At 44.9% G+C, this 25,089-nt stretch overlaps 1 protein-coding gene across 1 annotated transcript in view; it reads right to left on the bottom strand.

The window, feature by feature from the left end:
- Window positions 1–25,089, bottom strand: part of MLH1 (mutL homolog 1) — a 340,404-nt gene that overhangs the window by 174,998 nt on the left and 140,317 nt on the right. The window contains exon 9 of the mRNA XM_069215008.1: window positions 16,228–16,340. Coding sequence (XP_069071109.1) covers window positions 16,228–16,340 — 113 coding nt within the window. The remainder of the gene's footprint in view (window positions 1–16,227; window positions 16,341–25,089) is intronic.

Below are 25,089 nucleotides of genomic sequence, written 5' to 3'. Positions count from 1 at the left end.
CTGTACATTCAATAAATAAATGTAAAAAAACAAAACAAAAAAAACACCAAAAAAAACGTACCTGATCCGCTGACCCATGCCACGCTGCTCCTCATTCCATCGTCGCTGCAGGCACAGGCTCCCAGCCTGCCCTGCGGCCAATCCCGACGCTGCTCAGAGCAGCGCCAGGATTGTCTGTGAGCGCCCAGCCAGGGCGTTCCCAAGCAGACTGGGAGCCTGTGCATGCTCTCCAGCCCAGCAACATAGTGCCTGGCTGGAGAGCCTACTGCGCATGCTTGTTTGGCTGGCCCAAGACGCATACACACATGCGCTCTGAGGGGGGAGTGCCGTGCACACACCCTCACTGCTCGTTCATCACCCATTGCCCCACCCGTTTCACAACGAAAGGATAATAAAGATTGTTTATTATCCTTTTGTTCTGAAAGGTTTGCAACTTCTGCTGCTGGTGGGGGGGAGGACAAAGGGACAAAGGAAAACATGTATAAGGAATTAGGAAATATATATATGTACACATATGCACATGTAAGTTGTTAGGTGTACAGAGTATATGTAAGGGTTTAGGGTGTTTGGTACACAGAAAAAATGGGGTTACGTCCTAGAAAGGGGGTGGGGTTGGTGGAGAAGAGATACTGCAACAAAAGAAGAAAAAAAAACCACTGATTAATGAAAAAAGCGGAGGGGTGTACCCGCACACCCCTGACAAAAATTGAGGGAGAAAAATTAAGAATCAAATTATAGATAGATATAATGATATATATTACCTACGGGTGGTCGGTCGCCAGTAGGTATAGTTAGGGCCTAGGTTCCACATAAAAAGTGTTTTTTGACTTGGCTATATCTTTGGCACCATTTGACAAATCTTCACGAAATTTTCCAAAACAAAGTGTGCACAAGGGTCTTGTGCATGAAAAGCTTGTGAGTGATCAGTCAAGCTGGACACGAAAGAGGATGGTAAAAGAAAGTGTGTTTCCCACGTCAATTCCCAGAGACTCTTTAGACAGGTCTGCAGGCTAAACCGCTTGACGGAATTATAACAAATTTGGCACAAAGGTAGGTTTTGGTCCGCAGATTACCCTTTTTCTTATCTGGTGTGAATCTGATCAGTAGATTGAGTTATTAAAGAGAATCCAAATCTGTATATCTGGGCAGAGCCTAAGCACATATCTCATGGTGATTGGCTGTCAGCACTTTAACCAGAATGTAATGGCAGCCATCTTGGGACCAGTAAACACAATAGCACCCCATTGAAATGCATTGTAGTGAATGGCAGGTTTTCAGGGTCACAAAAAGGAGAACGTATGAAGGATGATATAAAAATTTTGTTACAATATAAATCATTTCTTGATGGCACCATACTAGTTTTAGGGATTGTGGTTTGTTCTAAGGTGATTTTAACCTGCTGGGGTTTCATGAATCATGTTTGAGAGAAAACCTTTTTCTCATGATTTTCCCACCAAGGTTATGGAAGGTGCTTCAGAAGCTAAAATGAGAGGATATTTTCTGTAAATTTGAACTATCTTTCTCAGCCATATGAGACTGAAGTCTGATATTCTCAGTGAAACATGTACTACCAACAGGAGCGGCCTGTCAGATGATTCCCTTGTGTTCTACTGTAGCCTCCCAGAGTATTCCAGAGAACAACTAGAGCACTTCCAGTCTTACTTATGACAAAACTGTGACACACCTGAAGCCATCTTGATTGAATCAAAATGGTAAAACTTAAAAATTTAATTTAAAAATGAACACAATAAGGTGGTTCAAATTTGTCATATAAATTACGGTTAGCACTGTAAATAGAAAAATTAGGACATGTTTAATGTGAGTTCTCAAATATTTCCTCTTCCATTTTATTAAAACATTATGACATGCAGACTGAAACATGCACTTTCAACAGCAGCAACAGACTGCCAGTTAACTCCCAGGTGATCAGCAGCTTTATTACTATGTTCTAATGAGCAATTCCTAACGCCATCTTGATGGAATCAGAGTCAAAAACTAAAAGCATTTTCTACTGAGGATACTGCAGTAAACAAGGAGATTAGGGAGCTTCATAAAAAGTAAGTCTCCCAAGATGACCATCAGAGACAAAAAAAGATCCCAAATATAGCACAAATATCACCCAAATGTAGCCCCAGTATAGCCAAGGACAGAAGTATTCCAAACACTTAATTTCTTTGATTTTTGTAGTTTTATATAGCTAAATAATTTTAAAATACTTTGTCACTACTTGGGAACTCAGACAATATGTCCTCATTTTATTTTTGAGAACACTAACCATAATTTCTATGTAAATAAGATCTTCACATTTTTACAATTTCTAAAGGAAATGCTTTAGGTATTACAGTTTTGATTACATCAAGATGACTTCAGGCATGCCACACGTTTGAAATAAATATATAATGTTAGCAATCTAGTTTTTCATTAGAATACTGTGGGGAGGCAGAGGTCATGGACACGGATACTTGAGGGCAGGGAGGAGGGTGCAGAGGCAACAAGTTGACCATGATGGGTAGGCGGGTAGGGCAGTGGCACCACAACGCACGAGGAAGGGCAGGGGAAATGGGGACAGGGGCAACAAACCTATCATGCAGGATAGGTAAGAGAGGCTGTGGCAATATAACAAGCCATTGAGGGCAGATGAAGAGGCACTAGTAGTACAACCATACATGCCACCAGAACCCGAATCAGGCACGAGACTCCCAAGGTTTTTCAGCCCAAAGGGCTTTTTTTAATCTGTCTCCTGCCTAAAATTTCCTCTTTTTCAATGTAAGTTTATGGGGTAAATCAATCTCCCACGTTTCTTTTTCAAAATCTTCCTCTTATCAAGTTGAAAATGTTGGCAAGTACGGTACATTGACTCACGGAGGGCAGGAGGAATGGGGTAGGAACATGGACCTGGATATCAGAGGGCATGTGGGAGTTGGGCAGGGGCACCAAATTGGCCTTACAGGGCAGGTGTCAGGGGTTGCAGCAGCCCAATATTCAACACAGGGCAAGCGGGACGGCAGTGCAGCACAGCACCCAATGGAAAGCAATAGGGAGGGGGCAGGGCCATGGACATCAGCGAGCAGAGGGGAAACAGGCAAGGGCAGCAAGCTGACCATACCGGACAGACAGGGAAGGGATAGAGCTTCGCAAGAGACCATGCAGGGCATGCAGGAAGAGCAGTTGCAGCACTACAGTGCATGGAGGGCAGAAGGGAGTGGAAGCAAAACGGACTATGGAGGGCAGGAGGGAGATTCTAGGGGCAGAGAACTTGGAAAGACAGGGTGAAGGTGGCAGTGACAGGTGGCAGCAGAGTAGATGGGAGGAACAGTGGTATGTCTATGGAGCATGGTGGGCGAAAAGGAGGGAACAGGGACATGCACACAGACATTGGAGGGCAAAGGAAGGCGGGGTAGGCAGTGCTTAATTTGTGCTTGGTGTTTCCAGTGAAGAACACCAGCACTTATATTTGAGGACCGACACTTATTTTTCTGCCTCAAGCATTTACTGCAAGCAAAAGACACATATGAGAAAGACAGATGAAGAGAAAAACGAATAAGCCTCACAATGGGAGAAAGCAGAAAGCTGCAGGAGTGAGCTGAGGGGTCAGGGGGTCGCTGTAAATGGACTGAAGAGACCCGAAATAGCTTCAGGATTACATTGCCTCAGTAACCTGTGCTCACACATTCAGCAGCCGCATGTTTAAGAGGAGGGTTTTGAGCACTGGCATGTTTATATTTACAAATTAAGTACGGGGGTTAGGGGTAGCACGCTAAGCACAGATGCTAAGCAGGAGGGCAACGATGGGGCACAGTTTTGGGCAACAAAGGGCAGGAAGAGTGGTCAGGGAGATGAAGGTAAATGGAGGGCAGTAGCAGCACATCAGACCAGGCAGTGCAGCAGGGAAGGGTCTATTTCATGGACTCAGACAGAGGGTAGGGAGGAGGTAGATGGGGCACCAAGCTAACTGTTTAGAGCCGACGCGAAGGGCAGTGGCAGAACAATCGCCATAGAGAACTGTATTGAAGGAGCATGGGCATGGACTTGGACAATGGATGGCAAGGAGGGCCGGTGCAGGAGCAGCAAGCATGGATGGGGGCAGCACAATGCCAGGCCAGGCCCTGCAGCCAACAACCTGTGCATTGCGCTGGGCATCTTACTCAAAGTTAAAAAAATCCCTAGGAATTCACTGAAAAAAACCAAAGGTTACAGGGACGTTATAGTTAGAAAAAAGAATTACAAAAACCCTTAGAAATTCACTAAAAAAAAAAACAAAGGTTACAGGGATGCTGTTAGGTTCAGCACAAAACCTTATAAATTCAGATGTTTTTTAAAGTAATTATAACTCGTGTCCTAAGGTAACTATAACTCACGCCTACGAAATGCACTGCTAATTACCCGAGATATTACATCACTCGTGACATCATTGACAATATCACTGTACCATTTGCAGTAACATTATTGATGAGAAAACTGTGCATGATGGGGTGCAAGTTATAGAACCTAACTCTAACGTCCCTGCAACCCTTGTTTTTTTTGTGTGAATATATATACGTATATATGAAACAATTGTAAATTATATATACAGTATAGAGGTTTAATATACAGGAATAAACTGTAAAGAAATGATAAGTAAAATTAAATAATTTTAAACTATATAATTGTGAGTGTGTGTGTGTGTGTATATATATATATATATATAAATATATATATATATATATATATATATGGAAAATGTCACTTACCCAGTGTACATCTGTTCGTGGCATGAGACGCTGCAGATTCACATGCTGTGCATATCCCGCCATCTAGTGTTGGGCTCGGAGTGTTACAAGTTGTTTTTCTTCGAAGAAGTCTTTTCGAGTCACGAGATCGAGGGACTCCTCCCATTTCGGCTCCATTGCGCATGGGCGTCGACTCCATCTTAGATTGTTTTCCCCGCAGAGGGTGAGGTAGGAGTAGTGTATATAGTAATAGTGCCCATGCAATGGAGTAAGTATATATGTACATAGTGTGATAAAAAAGTGATATATTTAAAAATTTATAAAGTACAAGTTTATTTTTATCAACTTTTAACGGCTACAGGCTCCCGGGGAGGTGGGAGGGCACATGTGAATCTGCAGCGTCTCATGCCACGAACAGATGTACACTGGGTAAGTGACATTTTCCGTTCGATAGCATGTGTAGCTGCAGATACACATGCTATGCATAGACTAGTAAGCAGTTATCTCCCCAAAAGCGGTGGTTTAGCCTGTAGGAGTTGAAGTTGTTTGAAATAATGTTCGTAGTACTGCCTGTCCTACTGTGGCTTGTTGTGTTGTTAACACATCTACACAGTAGTGTTTAGTGAATGTATGAGGCGTAGACCATGTGGCTGTCTTACATATTTCTGTTATTGGTATATTCCCTAGAAAGGCCATTGTGGCGCCTTTCTTTCTAGTGGAGTGTGCCTTTGGTGTAATAGGCAGTTCTCTTTTTGCTTTAACATAACAGGTTTGAATACATTTAACTATCCATCTAGCAATGCCTTGTTTGGATATTGGATTCCCTGTATGAGGTTTTTGGAAAGCTACAAACAATTGTTTTCTTTTGCGAAATTGTTTGGTTCTATCAATGTAATACATTAGTGCTCTTTTAATGTCTAATGTATGTAATGCTCTTTCAGCTACAGAGTCTGGTTCTGGAAAAAACACTGGGAGTTCCACTGTTTGGTTTAAGTGGAACGGTGATATAACTTTTGGCAAAAATTTTGGATTTGTGCGTAAAACCACTTTATGCTTGTGTATTTGTATAAAGGGTTCCTGTATGGTAAAAGCTTGTATTTCACTTACTCTTCTGAGAGATGTGATAGCTATTAGGAAGGCTACTTTCCAGGTTAAGTATTGCATTTCACACAAGTGCATGGGTTCGAATGACGGACCCATGAGTCGTGTTAATACAATATTGAGGTTCCACGAAGGAACTGGCGGTGTTCTTGGTGGAATGATCCTTTTTAGACCCTCCATAAATGCTTTTATGACTGGGATTCTAAATAGTGAAGTAGAATGTGTAATTTGCAGATAGGCAGAAATTGCTGTGAGATGTATTTTAATGGTTGAAAAAGCTAACTTAGACTTTTGTAAGTGTAGTAAGTAGCTTACAATGTTTTTTGCGGACGCGTGTAATGGTTGAATTTGATTATTATGACACTAATAAACAAATCGTTTCTATCTATTTGCGTAGCAATGTCTTGTAGTAGGTTTTCTAGCCTGTTTGATGACCTCCATACATTCTTGTGTAAGGTCTAGATGTCCGAATTCTAAGACTTCAGGAGCCAGATTGCTAGATTGAGCAATGCTGGATTCGGGTGTCTGATCTGTGGTTTGTGTTGAGTTAACAGATCTGGTTTGTTTGGTAGTTTGATATGAGGCACTACTGACGGGTCTAGTAGTGTTATGCACCAAGGTTGTCGTGCCCAAGTTGGTGCTATTAGTATTAGTTTGAGTTTGTTTTGACTCAATTTGTTTAAGAGATACGGAAGGAGTAGGAGAGGGGGAAAAGCGTAAGCAAATATCCCTGACCAACTCATCCATAACGCATTGCCCTTGGAGTGAGGCTGTGGGTACCTGGATGCGAAGTTTTGGCATTTTGCGTTTTCTTTTGTTGCGAATAGGTCTATTTGCGGTGTTCCCCATTTTTTGAAGTAGGTCTGTAGTATCTGGGGATGAATTTCCCATTTGTGGATTTGTTGGTGATCTCGACTGAGATTGTCTGCCAACTGGTTTTGAATTCCTGGGATGTATTGCGCTATTAGGCGAATGTGATTGTGAATTGCCCAATGCCAAATCTTCTGTGCTAAGAGACACAGTTGTGATGAGTGTGTCCCTCTCTGTTTGTTTAAGTAATACATTGTTGTCATGTTGTCTGTTTTGACAAGAATGTGTTTGTGGGCTATTAGTGGTTGAAATGCTTTCAACGCTAGAAACACTGCTAGTAATTCTAGTTGATTTATATGAAGTTGTTTCTGCTTAGTGTCCCATTGTCCCTGGATGCTGTGTTTGTTGAGGTGTGCTCCCACCCTACCATGGAAGCATCTGTTGTGATTACGTATTGAGGCACTGGGTCTTGGAAAGGCCGCCCCTGGTTTAAATTTACAGGATTCCACCATTGAAGCGAGGTGTGTGTTTGGCGGTCTATCAACACTAGATCTTGAAGTTGACCCTGTGCTTGTGTCCATTGTGTTGCGAGGCACTGTTGTAAGGGCCGCATGTGTAATCTTGCGTTTGGGACAATGGCTATGCATGAGGACATCATGCCTAGTAGTTTCATCACTAATTTTACCTGATAATTTTGGTTTGGGTGCATGCTTTGTATTACGTTTTGAAATGCTTGTACCCTTTGTGGACTTGGAGTGGCAATCCCTTTTTTGGTGTTGATTGTTGCTCCTAAGTATTGTTGTATTTGACACGGCTGTAAGTGTGATTTTTGGTAGTTTAGTGAGAACCCTAGTTTGTGAAGGGTTTCTATGACATTTTTTGTGTGTTGAAGACACTGTTTCTGAGTGCTGGTTTTGATTAACCAATCGTCTAGATACAGGAATACGTGTATGTGCTGTCTTCTGATATGTGCAGCTACTACTGCAAGGCATTTTGTAAATACCCTTGGTGGTGCTGTTATCCCGAATGGTAACACTTTGAATTGGTAATGTACTCCTTGGATTACAAACCTTAAGTATTTTCTGTGGGAAAGATGTATAGGTATATGGAAGTAAGCATCTTTGAGGTCTAATGTTGACATGTAGTCTTGTTGTTTGAGTAACAGGATTACGTCTTGAAGTGTCACCATGTGAAAGTGATCTGATTTGATGTAAAGATTTAGTGTTCTGAGATCTAAGATGGGTCTTAGAGTTTTGTCCTTTTTGGGTATTAGAAAATACAGGGAATAAACACCTGTTCCTTTCTGATGGTTGGGTACCAGTTCTATTGCGTCTTTTTGTAACAACGCTTGGACTTCTAGTTGTAATAGATCTAAGGGGTTAGAAGCCCTGAAGGGCTACCGGAGTTGTTCTTGATTCGGTGTCGATCTATGCTAACTAACCAGATACCGAACGCAAACAATACCGTCACATTTTTCCTAAATTCAACTAACTTTACCAACCGAAACACGGAGCGAAGAGGAACACGTCCGAACCCGATGGCGGAAAAAAAACAACCTAAGATGGAGTCGACACCCATGCGCAATGGAGCCGAAATGGGAGGAGTCCCTCGATCTCGTGACTCGAAAAGACTTCTTCGAAGAAAAACAACTTGTAACACTCCGAGCCCAACACTAGATGGCGGGATATGCATAGCATGTGTATCTGCAGCTACACATGCCATCGAACATATATATATATATATATAAAATTCACTGAAGAAAAAAAAAAACTGATTCACCAACTCAGTTACGATACAGCTACTCACACTCACTGACTCTCATATAGTTACTGAAACAGCCACTCAGTTATGCTTACAGCCAAACAGTAAGTGACTCACCAAGTCACTCACCAATAGTGACACTGATTCACTTACCCAGACAACCACTCTGACACCAACTCACTCACACATGCAGCCACTCACAGACCCACTCACTAAATGTAATGCAGCTGCTTACACAGTCACTTGCTCACCTTACACATCCTTTCAGTCTCCCATTGAGCAAATTATTCACTCATTCACCCACAGACACACTCACACACCTACTCACACATCAATACAACACTTACATTCACTGAATTATGTCATCGGTGATGTCACTGACCATGTCATGAGTGATATAATATGTGAGGTCATAAGCAGTGCATTACGGGAGCCCCAGTTATAATTAGATGAGGTACCTATAACTGCTGATTTTCTAAGGTTTTGTATGAGTAAATTCAGACCCTAACTATAACGTCCCTGTAACCTTTGTTTTTTTTCAGTGAATTTCAATGTCTTCTTTAACGCATAGTCATTACTATACGTTAATCCAAACACCACAACGCCTGCTGCGCTTGGCCACAGGCCAGGCCCTGAGGCCAACCCCCCATAAACCCCTAACCTTGTACCTCCTTCACCCACGTGCAGAGGAGGTTGCCCGCAAGACCTGGCATGCAGCCAGGCCCTACGGTCAAAACTCCCCAACCACTCAAACCCACGCTTTGCACAGCCCTTTCGCCGTGCGCAGCAGGAGTTAACCGCAGCTTCTCTGAGTGTGAGCATGGATGTGAGAGGGTGCATCTGGGGGTGAGAGTGGCTGTCAGATTGTCGGTCTGTGTATGAGAGTGCATACATCATTGTTCTAGTGGCTGCTTCAGTCTGTGCGCGGGTCTCCGAGTGGCTGCATGAGGGTGTCAGTTGGTCTGTGAGTGGGTGCTTGAGTGTATCTGTGAGTGGGTATGTAAGTGTTTAATTGGGTGTGTCAGAAATTGATTGAAAGAGACAGAAAGATAAAGTGAGAGAAATATTTTTTTTTAAGGCTTAAATCTCTCATATACTTAGAATAAGATATTTTTGTTAGATTTAACAAACAAAAAGTATTTAATATATTTTTTAAAAGTAAATTATTTTAAATAAATAAAAGAAAATTAAAGAAAAAAAACAAAAAGGAAAAGGAGTCCAGATGAACTCAAACTAGCCCTTTGTGGGCTTTGTAGTGAAAAAAATATATATAAAAAAGTAGAGACCGCAGGGGAAGCCCTTACTTTTTCTTTTTTTACATTTATTTAATATTTATTATAAAGCCATTTACGGGCTAGGTGGGACTGCCTTCAAGAGCTCCCCCCCGGTCCCTACTTTTTATTTATATTTATTTTTAGTTTTCAGAACAATGGGCCAGATGTAGCAAAGGTTTTTACCCATTCTGGGTCTATGGGAAAAAGTGTTTGTACATATGGCCCAATGTCCTTACGGACTATCTGGCACTGCTGGGGAAACCTTAAGGCAGTGCCAATGCTTCATGAAGCACGGAGCTGCTTTGACTGCAGCTCCCTGCTTCCAGAAGTATTGTATCTCTGTCCTCTGCTTTACAGGTCCCGCTGTCAAAACCCAAAGTGTTTGCTGTGTCTTGGGCACCTCGGGACATAGCAGGAGCCAGCCTGACCAGCGCTCTTTGGCTCAAAGCTGGCAGTTGTGGACCTCCAGACCGACGAGCAATGCCAGATGTAGAGTGAATGTATAGAATATACATAGAATGTATATGTATAGAGGAGGAGGACGACAAGGTCTCTCTTTGTTGCTGGGGCACACCTGAAGTCGACTACTATTGCATTCGATGGGAAGGAGCGACAATGCTGGCCTTTGAGTGCTGGAAGCTTCACCCCCATCACCATGCTCTCTGAAGGAGCGCCCGGGAACAATACAGGAGAAGTGGTTTCGTCTGCATAAGTCTACTTGTTTGGGCAGAAGGCCGTTGTCCTTCGGCCCTGGGGTTGGAGGGTTCATTATGGGGTCATGGTTAATGTTTCAATAGGCATATAGCTACCATGTCACACCTTATTAAATGCTTGACATGGAATGTCCGGGTCTTGGATCGGCAACTAAGCGTTACAAAGTTTACCAGTACCTCCATTGCAGAGGTGTCCATACAGCAATGTTAGAGAAACACACCTGGAGGGGGTTGAGACAGCGGACCAGCTCTATGCTACCTCCTATTCTGCCTACGCTAGAGGGGCATTGCTTTGGTTGAAACCTTGAGTTCCTTTTGAGCCCCTGCACGCACTCATTGATATGGAGGGGGGTTATGTGCTGGTCTCAGGCAGGCTAATGGGGGAGAGGTCACCCTGGGTAGTGATTATGCCCCAAATCGAGCCCAACTTGTTTTTTTCCATAAATTATCGGCGCGGGTGGGTTCGATGCTGAGGGGTGACCTCTTGATGGGAGGGGATTTTAACTGTGTTGATGACATCCAGCTGGACCACTCTACTCCCCCATTGCAGGGGGAGCTGGCCTGGTAACTGGCAGTGGGGTTCAGGGAATGGTTCGGACAATGGGACCTCACTGATTTGTGGAGACTCCAGCACAGAAGGGAGCGGGACTCACCCATACACAACTTACACACCAGGATAGACAGGCTGTTCTGCTCAGCAGGGTTATGTCATGCGCTGCGAACCATAGAATACCTGGGACAAGCCCTTTCGGACCACATTCCTCTTTTTCTGAGGTTTGCTCCACGGCCAACCAGACCAGCAACACCACTCTGGTAACTACAACCTGCAATGCTAGAAGATTTGCACTAGAGCAGGGATTGGGGGGGGTCCACTGAACCGGTTTGGACTGGTTTATGCACAGAGGGCACCAAATGTGCCCTTCAAAGCATACCAGTGACTTAAGGAGGCTACCCCTTCAAAGCCAGTCACACCTATTTCCAAAGTGAGAGGGTGTTACCTCCTTCTCCCAAAGGTAATCATGTGTTCTGCCTTCCTGGGCTTGATCAGATCAAGCAGCAAGAGGGCAGAAACCTATCTGAGGGGTGGCAGCAGTTGGGCTGCCCAGAAAACCCTGTAAACTAGCAGCCACATAATGGGTGGCAAATACTGGAGGGCAGGGGAAGATCACACAGAAAGTAAAGAAACAATTTCAACTGATTGGGCTACTGAAAAGTGTGACTGGGTTGGGGATGGTTACCTAAGCAGGGACATGATGGTGGCATTTTTCCAGTTGTCCAGGAATGTGGCTGAGTCACTGGAGGTATTGAGAAAGTGTGTTAGAGCTTTGGTGATCCTATGTAGTCCTTTTGATAAAGTGTGGTAGGGACAGGGTCTGATGGCATTCCTGAGTGGATGGTCTTCACGGTAGTGGCCAATTCGATGGTGGTGAAGGTAGGCCACAAAATCTGGGCTCAATAAGCCATGATAGGAAATTGAGTAGCAACAGTGGCTAGTCCAGGTAAGGGTCAAAGTTGCTATAAATGAAATTATATTACAGAAGAATTCTGAGAACTTGTTGCAAAGGTCTCGTGAGGGGGTGATGTTGCTGGAGGCGTGATGAAATCTTTAATGGCGGTGAAGTTTTCATTGCTGACAGTGCTAGTGTTGATGCAATTTGAAAGAGCTGTGCGTTTCTATTTTTTTATATGACCTGGTGGCTGCAGTCTTAGGGCTGATTTGACGAGGTCTTCTTCTATGGTGTCCTGGGTTGTCCTCATTTGCGCTCCAGGTTAGTTGTATTTAGTTAGCCTGAGTTCCCCGTGTACCAGCTGACCTGTGGTTGGGCTCTTGCATGTGGGTTGACCTTTAGGGGAGGTGATTAAGCTGTTGTAATATAATGTGGATGTGTAAAGCGAAGCTTGTAACTTGTGAGGGTATCCAGGAGCTAAGTAGGTGCAGTGCAGATGTATGGATGTGGCAGGAGTGGCAAGGAGGATCGGATGAAGAGCCAGGTTTTGAGTTCCTTGCAGAATATCTTGAGCGATGTGGCTGTTCCGCTGGTATGCAGGGCAAGGTCATACCAGAACTTGGATGACATGTAAAAGGAAGATCGGCCTCCAGTTTTGCTTCTGTGGATGCTGGGGGTGTGGGTAAGCGTGAGTGATGCAGAGATTTCTGGTAGGGTGGTAGAAGAGAAGGCAATGGTTGAGATAGGTGGGTCCCTGGTTATGTAAGGGCTTGAAAGCGTGGGTGAGCATCTTAAACTGGCAGCCTTTCTTAATGGGAAGCCAGTGTAGTTATCGGAGATGAGGTGTGTTGTGCGTGCGGCAAGGAAGGTTGAATACTTGCCTGGGGACAACATTTTGGATGGTTTGTAGCTTGTGGATCAGGTGGGTGGAGATGCTGTAGTAGAGTTTGTTGCCATAGTCCAGTCTACTTGTGATAAGGGCCTACGTGACAGCCTTCCTGGAGTCTTGGGGGAACCGTCGGAAGATTTTTTAAGCATGCAAACGATGTAAAAGCAGGTGGAGGTTGCAGAGATGATTTTATGTCTCATTGCGAGGTTGGTGTACAAGATGATGCACAGGTTTTTGGCATGGTTCGAGGGTGATGGAGTGGGGCCAAGTTCTACCCCAGGTGGAGTCTCTGTGTGAGATTTTGTTGCCGAAAATTAGCACTTCTGTCTTATCTGCATTGAGTTTGTGGCGGTTAGCTTTCATCCAGTTGGCCATGTCCAGCATGCATAGTTTGAAGTTACTTTTGATGGTGTTGAAGTTCTCTGAGAAGGATAGGACAAGTTGGTGTCATCAGTGTATGAGATGCTGGGTTCATGGGACCGAATGATGTTTGGTAGAGGAGAAATTTACAAGTTGATGAGTGCGGTGCTGAGTGAGGATCCTTGCTGGACTCTGCAGATGAGGTCCTTGGGTTCGGAGGTGAAAGATGTGAGTGTAAGCCTTTGCGTTCTTCTGGTCAGGAAGGCGGCTGTCCACTTGAGGGCTGTTCCTTGAATCCTGGCTTCATAGAGTCTGGAGAGGAGTGTGTGGTGGAAGATTGTATCGAAGACAGTGGATAGGTCAAGGAGGACGAGCGCTGGAGTCTGGCCTCAATCTAGGAGGGTGCGGATGTCATTTGATCCTGCAATGAGGATCGTCTCAGTGCTGTGGTTTCTGGAGAAGCCTGATTGGGAGCTGTTCAGGAGTTCATAGCATTCAGGGTGGTGGGAGAGCTTCCGACTGATTACTTTCTCAATGGATCTGGCTGTGAAGGGGAGCAGGGAGACAGTTGGTGTTAAGGATTTCGGGATCTGAGGAAAGTTTTTTGAGGAATGGGGTGACATCTGCGTGCTTCCAGGCAGCCGGAAAGATGGTGTCGATTTTGGATGCTGTGCTGATCGTGGTTCTCCCAAGGTTAAAAAGGTGGTGGGGGCATGGGTCCATAGGGCTTCTGAGTGGATGGATGCCATTATATCCACTGTGTCCTTGCTAGTCAGCGGTGTCCACTCCATGAGTGTGGTGTTCCTGGTGCTGGTAGTCTGTGATGAGGCGGTCAGTAGGAAGTGGTTGGGGGCCGAAATTCCTGCAGAGTGTAGATATATTATCCTGGACGAAGTCTGAAAATTGGTTGCACTTGTCTTGGACGGGGTAATGGAGTTGGAGGTAGCTGAAAGGGGAGTGCAATCCTTAATGTTTGAGAAGAGTTCTATATGTTGTGACTGGCTTCTCTGGGTCAGGGCTTTCTTCCTGGCCTCTGAGTTCATGGTGGAAGACCCTGAGTGGAGTCTTGTAGTCATCACCGGAAGCGGGCCTGTATGAGGTTTTCCATTTTTTCTCTAATTGTTTGCATCATCTCTTGGACTCTGAGTGTGTTGGTGTTCTTGCTCTCTTGTTTGTTTGCCCTATTAGAATTAGTGTTGTGGAGGGTGCAATGATGTCGGGCTGATGGTGATCCATTTATTCAAGCATTCTGTGTTTCTGTTGGCTTCGTCGGAGAAGAATGGGGCTGGAGCTGTAGGATGTTGAGCCATCTGGCTTTGGATAAATTCTTCCTGCTGAGGCTAGTGGTGAGTGGCCTCTCAGTCAGTGTGATGGGCGGGGTCGAGATGCTGAACTGAATGGTGCGTCAATGTGAGAAGGGTAATGTGGCTGACCTTGATTCCTTCGCTGGAGGTAAAGATGGGGTCCACAGTGTGTCCGACGGCGTGCGTGGTACCTTTCATAAGCTGAGTGAGGCCAATGTTCTGCAGGCTGTCCAGTAGGTCTGTGGTGTTGGGGTCTGAGGAACTGTCGAGATGGAAGCTCAGGACACCTAAAAGTAAGAAGTCTGTGGAGTTGATAGCAAAGGGGGTGACTAGGTCGCTGACGAGGTTGCAGAAGTTGCTGCGGGATTCTGGTGGCTGATATGCGAGGACTCCATTGATGATGGGTGTTTCCAGTAGTGGTACGTCTGTGGTCGTGCAGGATGGGAATGCTGAAACTCACGAGGGCATGGACTGTCCAGATTATAGCTGATGGCTTCTCAACTGTGATGTTGCTGAATGAGGAGAAAATTGGGTCCAATAGATGTCTGGCAGTGTGGGTGGGTTTAGTGATGTGCTGGGTGAGGCCAAAGCTAAGGAGGCTTTCTAAAGTTTGGGTTAGTGCAGTCTTCTAGGTGAAAGTATAAGTCTAAGAGGTAGAAGAAGGTTGATGACAAGGGGTGCAACAAAGTCTGTGATGTCACTAGCGAAATTAGTATGGCACCCTGTTGATCTGTATAAGAGGATTCTGCCCAGGGAAAAGTTGACTGTGATCCATAACTTGAGAGTGAGGTGTTCCATGTCGCTGGTAGGGGTGTTTGTGTAGGTGGTGAAGCTGATGGCATCTTTGAATAGGATGGAGACTACACCTCTGGGCTTGTGCTAACGGTCATGCCTGGAAATTTTGTAGTCGGTGGGGATAGCTGAAGCAATGCCTAGTGCCAAGATTAGGTTTAGCTATGTTTCTGTGAAAAAGAGCAGGTCAAGAGCATAGTTGTGCAGTAGGTCCCATAACTCTGTGGTGAGTTTGGTGAGCCAGCTGGTGCGGAGGACTATACATGCGAGTATGGTCTGTGTGAGCAAGATGCTGATTTATGTGCGTGTGAGCAAGTGGGGTGCTGTTGGTGCAAAAGTGGTGGGAGTGGGAGAGTGCATGAGAACATGCAGGAGGCACATGTGAATGCTCCTTCTGTGTTGTGTGATGATGTGGCAACAGTTCAGTGAGCAGCAGCCAGGGTTAAGAGCATGGAGGAGTACAGTAGGTAACAGTAGGTAGGATGGAGAACCAGGGTGCCTAGTACTGGATTGGCAAAGACGGGCTTTTCTTAGCCACACCAGCAGCACGTCAACTGCACATCTGCAGTGTAATGTACATTAAATCAGTGCTGGTGCCCTGAGAGGTGCACGGTACAGGGGGTGGGAAATCAGCGAACTGAACATATATCACTTCCTGTGCAGATGGATAATGGGAAAACAGGAGTCATCTTATCTGAGAAAAAAAAGTCTCAGTCTTAAACTCCACTACGTAATGCAGCAGAGGGGCACTGGTCTTACCAGTTTGCAGATATGGTTACAAATGAAAAAAATCGGACATTTTTTTAAAGTATGACATAATTGCATAGTTACACAGCAGTTCTGCCAATGTTACTCTGTTACTGCCAGTACATCTCGTGCCAGTGGATAATAATGATAGTAGCAAAACATAGAATCAATAGCTTGCATGTGCTAAGGGTGTACCTCAGATAACAGAAAAATTATGTTATTAAAACACCGGTCACCAAATTGGTATAACTATACAGCAGATGAAATCGGATAGTAAATATAGAAACAAAAGTATGTTTCACTTCTGATCAATACTTACTGTTTATGAAAAGTAAAAATATACACCTCTTTACTGAGTAGTTGGCATTTGATATATAGCCCTTCATTTTAAAGGCAAGTTTTGCATCCTCACAGCCCACTTCTATCAGTTCCCTGACGGAAGACACAAAAAGCAAAACAGAAAAATACAATTAAATTACAAATGTCTTGGCAGGCGTCCAACCAGTCACTGCAAACACGATTTAAAGATAACACGACCCATCTTACAAATAGAATAAACTTGGCTGTCAGGTTCAGCAGGTAACATGCACAGAAACCGGTACACAACGTGAGAGTGCAAGAGATCTATGTTTTACAGAATTAGATTCGTTGTGTAGTGACTGACAAGCACGTTGCACATTTGCATTGGCCAGCGGTTCTTAACCTGTGGTCCCCTATGCCTACCGAGGGTGTCCACAACTGTTTGAAAATTTTAGCAGATTAAGAAACGCACATTTAAGTATATATTTTTAAAAAAAAAAACATTTTTACCTAGGAAGTAAAACTGAAAATGATAAAATGCTGTATAAATGGAATTTGAAAACTGAAGGCTAAAAATTAAGTTGGTATCCTTTTTGTGATTCATGGGAGCACCCGAGGGACGGCAAACAGAATCTGGTATGGGAGATCGATGGCCTCAGTGGAAGAACTGGTAAACATGAGCATGCAATGATGTGCAAGAGGCTAGCATATCACTTCATCTTTTTCAAAAATGTGTTTTATTTCTAAAACTCCAACCTTTCCATTAAAACATTTTTTGTGCATATTTTAGGTTAGTAAATTAAATGAAATATTCCCCAATTTAATTGATATATACTTATTTCTGTATTTTGGGTATTATTTTGAGGTTCAAATCATAGAAATTGCTTAGGTGGGGTTCCCCAGCATCTTGGAGTGACTGAGTCAGGTTCCACTTAAGTCAAAAGGTTAAGAACCGCTACTTTAAAAAACATCTCATCAATTACCAAAGGTGTGGTATGAACCTGTCCTTATTCCACACTGCACTCCCTCACCTTCTGGCTCTCTCCATTATAACCTACATTAAAGCCTGTCCCTTACGTCCCAATCCAAGCACCTTGCCTAACCGCTACCAGGAGCGCATGACCTATAACCTACCTTTCCTTGTGCCCTCCCATCGCTTGCCTGTGTGGTGCCATTTGTTCTCCTGAAAGTGTTTCTGCGCTCTAGTGGATTGTGCACCAATCGTCACTTTGGGGGTTATTACAACTTTGGAGGAGGTGTTAATCCGTCCCAAATGTGACGGATATACCACCAGCCGTATTACGAGTTCCATAGGATATAATGGACTCGTAATACGGCTGGTGGTATATCCGTCACTTTACTGTCACTTTTGGGACAGATTAACACCTCCTCCAAAGTTGTAATAACCCCCTAAATGCCTTATTGGGATTCTGCACGTGAATGTGATCTGTGTTCCTAAAAGCATATACCCATGCCTGTTAGCAATGTATCAAGGGTGTTTTGTACCTAAATGTGATGCCACAATACTGCTTATTCTACACCAATAGTGACTTAGCATCTAAACGTAATGTGACACCACACTCCTGCCAACGTTTCATTGAGGTTGATGGTGTGGCTAACAGTGAGGGAGCACTTAAAAGGAATTTTAACTCCTGAACGAGTTTTTGGAGGGAACAGTGTGTTCAGTCTTTTGATGTTGCTCTATTGGTGATCGGCACCCAAACATGACTTTAGGCCGTCAAGTGTTTTCACACGCCTATTAATACTACACTAAGGGTGATTTTACACTTAAATATGTTCTGCTTGTAAATGTATTCTGTGGGGATAAAAATGTTTCAACACTCCTGCTGATCTTGCACCAAGGTTGATCTTGCACCTAAAACTGATTTTGCACATAAATGTGATTTGTGCTCCTAAATGTTTTCTGTATTCAGCCCTAACAGAAAGAGAGCTCTATATTTTTTCAAACATTTATTTTTCGTTTTCAACATACAATACATAACTAGCAGCAGCATTGGGAGTAGTATGTATATTTTTTTTCACACAACATGAGGAGATTCAGCGGCATGGTGCCCAGTGTTGCTAGTGGAAAGAGTAGGGACTTTCGCCGGTTGAGGTGAAACCCTGATGTTGCTAAACTCCTATAGGAGTTGCAGCAGCCTGTACAGCGCCATACGTGGGGCCAAAATATAAAACAACGCATCTTCAGCGTAGCGTGGTTAGTGTCACCTGATCTTATGCTGCTGTCCCCAGCTCACAATGTGCCCAAACAGCTAAAGGCTAGATAGCCAACACAAACAGGAGGGGTGACAGTGGGCAGCCTTGTCGAGTTCCTCTGCCCAATTCCCATATCTTTGAACGGCTCCGTCCCACACACACTCCTGCCGTAGGTTTTATGTATAACAGCAGACCCATCTTCGATCCTGCGGGCCAAAGCCCATCACCCGCAGTACTTTAAATAGATAGCCCCAGTCCACTGTATTGAAGGCTTTCTACAAGTCTATGAAGACCAGAGCCAGCTCCTTGCCTCGATGTTCCACCTCATGCAGAATATGCGCAAGGCATCTTAAGTTCATACCCGTATTACGACCAGGAATTAATCCACATTGATCCTCATGCGCCAGCTGGGACACATTTGGCACCAGTCGGTTGGCGAGCAGCTTGCACAAGACTTTTATATCAGCTTTTATCATTGTGAGTGTTCTATAATCAGCGGGGTCAGCTTCGTCACCGCCTGATTTAAGGAACATGCAGATTTCACCCTCCAGCATTGTCGGAGGCAGGACCCCTTTCTCATGTGCCTCCAACAGAGCCTCCAAAAGACCCTGCATTACTGTTTCCGAGAATGTCTGATAGAACTCGGGTGGAAAGTGATTCTCTCCAGGTGCCTTATTTCATGACAGCATTTTAAGTGAAGTGCCCAATTCCTCCAGTTCCAAAAGAGCGTCTAGAGATTCAGCTGTAGGCACTACTAGTTTTGGAAGGTTTAAATCCTCCTGGAATGGGAGATATCATTCTGGGACTCTGGTAGGATCCGCAGTGTTTACCCGTTGAAGGTGCTGCTGAAAGACATCTAGTATTTCTGCTCTGGTGGCAACCCTGACCCCATTCACCGACATCAGATGCATCATTTGTGATGATGGTTGTTCCCTTTGAAGTATCCATGCCAGTAATCTGCCAGACTTATTCCCTTACCTGTGTAGTTACTGTCTGTATTTTTTTTAGCGTGTATTTGTTCAATCGGTCTCATATGTCAGCTATACTACGCCTAACCGCTAGTTCCCCATGGTTTGCATTTGGGCACAATTGGTCCCCAGTCTGCAATGTGGCCAGGGTCTCCTCCTCTCTACGGAGGTCTCTCTGAAGCTGTTGACGCACTCCACATGTTAGGCCCTGTGGAGCGGGAGGCCCTGAAGGCAGTACTATGGGGCCAGTGCAGCCTTCAGGGCCTCCCGCTCTACTGCCCTATTTGAAGCTGTACCCCAATTAAGCGTCATGTAGTCAGTCAATGCTCCTGATAGTACCTCCCTACCTGCTGTATCTTCCAGGATATCTGCTGACATTCTCCAGGCCCAGGTCTCCCGCCTATCACCACCCAATCTCAGTGCACAGCCAACAGGTGTATGATCGGAAAGGAATAGTGCCATGTATGTCACCACTAGGTCTTCTAGTCTGGGGAATCCCACCACTAGAATCCTGTCCAGTCTACTATATGTATTGTGCGTGGCAGAATAACAGGTGAATATACACTGGTACAGGTGATTTATTAGCCAAATATCCACTAGTCCCACGTTCTGCATTACGTCCCTAAGTGCAGTAGTCAGAGGTTTAGTGCCCACCCTGGGAGGTGCTCTGTCTAGTGTAGCATCTAATATGCAATTAAAATCTCTGAGCCACATAACTGGGACATCTATCTTGTGCATCAGCAGGTCCTGCATGGTGTGTTAAAAAAAAAAAAAAAAAAAGGTGAGTTCATTATTATTTGATGTATACGTGTTAAGGAGGGCCATGTAATGGCCATCCAGCATATATCGCCCACTCACATCGGCCTCCAAATATGTGAGAAAGAATGGAACACCTGGCAGCACCCAAACCAATGTGACCCTGGCATAGTTCGAATATGAGGAATGACATATCTGTCCCCGCCATTTTTAAGTCAAGCGTACAAGTGCTTTGACCGGTTTTAAGTATTGTGGTATTTTAACCATGCCCATCTCACGCCCATCACTTTCACTCATTCGTGGGCTTGCCTTTCAAAAATCCCTTGATGTTATTCTTAACTGCTTTAGGTTTTTCCCGCCTTGAGGCTGTTTTTGTTATGCCCTGCAGACTGCACCTGTTACATGGATTATTAGACAACTGCCGATCTACTTCAGAGTGGGGAACTCTTTTTTTTGTCTCTCCCCTTGTAGGAGGCTGGCCTGGCTTGTAGTGGGTACCAAGGGGTACTTACACTCTGTGCCAGGTCCAGTTATCCCTTATTAGTGTAGAAGAGGTGTTTCTAGCAGCTTAGGCTGATAGAAGGTAGCTATAGCAGAGCAGCTTAGGCTGAGCTAGGAGACATGTAAGGCTCCTACTATACCACTGGTGTCATATGCACAATATCATAGGAAAACACAATACACAGATATACTAAAAATAAAGATACTTTATTTTTATGACAATATGCCAAAAGTATCTCAGTGAGTACCCTCAGTATGAGGATGCCAAATATACACAAGATTTATGTACACAATACCAAAAATATGCAGTAATAGCAAAAGTAAGTAATGCAAGCAATGTAAAGTTACAGTAGATTGCAATAGGAGCACATAGGTATAGGGGCAACACAAACCATATACTCCAAAAGTGGAATGCGAACCACGAATGGACCCCAAACCTATGTGAGCTTGTAGAGGGTCGCTGGGACTGTAAGAAAACAGTGAGGGTTAGAAAAATAGCCCACCCCAAGACCCTGAAAAGTAGGTGTAAAGTGCACCTATAACCCCCGGAGAGCACAGAAGTCGTGATAGGGGGTTTCTGCAAGGAAGACCAACACCAGCAAAGCAACAACAGTGGATTTCTGGACCCGAGTACCTGTGAAACAAGGGGACCAAGTCCAAGAGTCGCGACAATGTCGAGAGTGGGCAGATGCCCAGGAAATGCCAGCTGAGGGTGCAAAGAAGCTGCCACCGGATGGAAGAAGCTTTGGATTCTGCAAGAACGAAGAGGACTAGAGACTTCCCCTTTGGAGGATGGATGTCCCACATCGTGAAGAAGCACGCAGAAAGACCGCAAACAAGCCTTGCTAGCTGCAAGGGTCGCGGTTAGGGTTTTTGGATGCTGCTGTGGCCCAGGATGTCGCCACTTGGATGAGGAGACAGAGGGGGCGCCCAGCAAGTGAGGGAGCCCTCACAGACGCAGGCAGCACCCGCAGAAGTACCGGAACAGGCACTTGGAAGAGGAGTGAACCGGAGTCCACCCGAAGTCAGAAAAGGGAGGCCCACGACACCGGAGGACAACTCCGAAGGTTGTGCACTGCAGGTTAGTGTCGGGGACCCAGGCTTGGCTGTGCACGAAGGAAATCCTGGAAGAGTGCACAGGAGCCGGAGCAGCTGCAAATCACGCGGTACCCAGCAATGCAGTCTAGCGTGGGGAGGCAAGGACTTACCTCCACCAAACTTGGACTGAAGAGTCACTGGACTGTGGGAGTCACTTGGACAGAGTTGCTGAGTTCCAGGGACCACGCTCGCCGTGCTGAGAGGGGACCCAGAGGACCGGTGATGCAGTCTTTTGTTGCCTGCGGTTGCAGGGGGAAGATTCCGTCGTCCCACGGGAGATTTCTTCAGAGCTCCTGGTGCAGAGAGGAGGCAGGCTACCCCCAGAGCATGCACCACCAGGAAACAGTTGAGAAACCTGTCTGAGGGGTTTGGCAGCAGCAGCAGCTGCAGTGCAAACCCTGAAAAGGCAGTTTGGCAGTACCCGGGTTCTGTGCTAGAGACCCGGGGGATCATGGAATTGTCTCCCCAATGCCAGAATGGCATTGGGGTGACAATTCCATGATCTTAGACATGTTACATGGCCATGTTCGGAGTTACCATTGTGACGCTATACATAGGTAGTGACCTATGCATAGTGCACGCGTGAAATGGTGTCCCCGCACTCACAAAGTCCGGGGAATTTGCCCTGAACGATGTGGGGGCACCTTGGCTAGTGCCAGGGTGCCCACACACTAAGTAACTTTGCACCCACCCTTCACGAGGTGAAGGTTAGACATATAGGTGACTTATAAGTTACTTAAGTGCAGTGGTAAATGGCTGTGAGATAACGTGGACGTTATTTCACTCAGGCTGCAGTGGCAGGCCTGTGTAAGAATTGTCAGAGCTCCCTATGGGTGGCAAAAGAAATGCTGCAGCCCATAGGGATCTCCTGGAACCCCAATACCCTGGGTACCTCAGTACCATATACTAGGGAATTATAAGGGTGTTCCAGTATGCCAATGTGAATTGGTGAAATTGGTCACTAGCCTGTTAGTGACAATTTAGAAAGCAGAGAGAGCATAACCACTGAGGTTCTGGTTAGCAGAGCCTCAGTGAGACAGTTAGTCATCACACAGGGAACACATACAGGGCACACTTATGAGCACTGGGGCCCTGGCTGGCAGGGTCCTAGTGACACATACACTAAAACAACAAATATACAATGAAATATGGGGGTAACATGCCAGGCAAGATGGTACTTTCCTACACCCCTTTGTGCTGTATGGCGACAATGGTGCGAGCAGGCACAACATCGTGAACTCCATGGGTGGTTACCTAATCAGAGTAATTTCTTGTGGCTCTCCCCTTAAACCACATGAAATTGGTAAATGCTTTACAGAAAACAGAAATCCTCAAAGTGAAATTTGCTCTCCTGGCACAGCAGGAGAGCAGATACTACAATATTCACTGCACTCCGGAAAACCCAACCAATAACACAAGCATTCTTTTTCACAACATTTTTGCCCATAACTCAACCTGTGGTAGTCACAAGGACAATGGGACAACCAACAAAACTTTCAGCACGAGGCACCCTTTCTGTCTAGGCCATCTTTGGGTCCCCATACTAGTGTTGTGTAGCCATTTTAGTTATAGCTCCATGCACGTTATTTTAACATACTAGGCCTGCCACTGTGCACTTTAACCAAGATATATTTTATTAGGCTTTGCTTTAATATTGTTACTGTAGCCACTTTTACAGTCTTGTTTTATTTTCTCTCTATCTGACTGTTTTTGCCTAGGACAGCACTCTGTTCTCAAACAAGACATTCTTTCTCACTCTGTGCTTTTTTCCAAGGCTGCAGTAAGATAGGTTGCCGGTGAACGTGGTATAAGTTTAGTCTCTGACATTCATAGAAAATACACATCCTTACATAGGGACATTTTCTCAGAACATCAGCTGTTTTATTATAAAAACACTTCCCTGTCCCTTACACGTTAGAGGGAGATTCCAGCCAGAGAACCACAACTGTATGCTGATTGTCGAATTCTTCGCTACAGCTGTTTCTGCAGACTTCAGGCCTTTGCTCAGGTATGGGGGATGATGTCTTCCATGGGGAACCAGAAGGGCAGAATTAGAGCTTAACACGCTGTGCTCTATCATAGCCTTGGTAGGAATTAGTCTGTTGACTCTAGTTACAATATGTTAGCATTATTTTTATGTTTTACTCTCCTTGTCACAATTTTAATCTTGTCATTCTGTATCGTCCTGGTTATTGCAGTCCACGCGTTGCTATCTTAGATGCAGTCGCATTATTAAAGCATTATTGAAATATATACTGCCTCTGTTTGTCGTTGTGTATGTGAAACTAATGTAACTGAGAGAAATGGATAAGACCTGAGTGACCACGGCTTCCCTGAGAAACCAGTTATGTCATGCGCTCGGCTGCCCAATCATACCTGCCCTTGGGTAGAGATGAAGGACTGCTAGTTAGCCGGAGTAGATCCCAGATGGGAGCGACAGGTGTCACCTGTAGTGGGTCAGACTCAGTCTCCCACACCGCAGGCGATTCTGCCACTCGAAATCCAGTAGTCTCATTAGAATAATGAGAGTCTACGTGACACTGGGCTAGCGGGGAACCCAAAATAATGACCCTCTCACCTTTCAGTATCTTTTTAAGCACTCTCATGGCTGGAACTTTTGTTTTCCAGCTGGGAATAGCTTGTGTTTTAAGGGCCTTGTTAGTAATATCATTGCTATAGGCTTGCTACTCCTGAAAATATGTAATGCACTATGCCCTGTAGGAGCTACATAAGGGTTTACTCTGCATTAGTTATTGCTATTGTTTGTGTGGTTATGCCCTCTGGGGGGTAACTATATAGATACATGACCATGTTTCTTACAAATGCTATTTTCATTGTGGAGTCCTCTAGGGCAGTGGTTCCCAACCTGTGGTCCAGGACCCCTGGGGGTCTGCAAAGCCTCCTCAGGGGGTCCGCGACTACTTAAAGAATTTAGTAATATAAGAGATTAAGCCCCCAGCTTTCAGTAATGACTCAGTGGGAGGTCCCAGAATCCAATAAAGATTCAGTGGGGGTCCCGGGGCACCAGTAATGATAAAGTGGGGGGTCCACAGAAGTCAAAAGGTTGGAAACCCCTGCTCTAGGGGCTGTTCTAAGCATTACAGTCATATCAACATATTTAAATATTCATGGCACGGAAACTTGCCCCATAATGCTTTGCACGTCATTACTTTTACAAAACATTATTTTTGCTCATAACGGCCTCTGGTGGTCCTAGGACAATGGGACCGCCTTCAAAACACAATGTTATGTCTACATCCTCTTTGGGTCCCCACACTACGTTGGGGACTCCAAAATAATAACCCCTTCTACCATTCAATGTCTTTTAAGCTTTGTTATGG

The sequence above is a fragment of the Pleurodeles waltl genome, chromosome 2_1 (genome assembly GCF_031143425.1).
Source record: "Pleurodeles waltl isolate 20211129_DDA chromosome 2_1, aPleWal1.hap1.20221129, whole genome shotgun sequence".
Taxonomy (NCBI): domain Eukaryota; kingdom Metazoa; phylum Chordata; class Amphibia; order Caudata; family Salamandridae; genus Pleurodeles; species Pleurodeles waltl.
The sequence above is the reverse complement of the archived record's forward strand: the minus strand, read 5'-3'. Positions and strand labels throughout refer to the sequence as shown.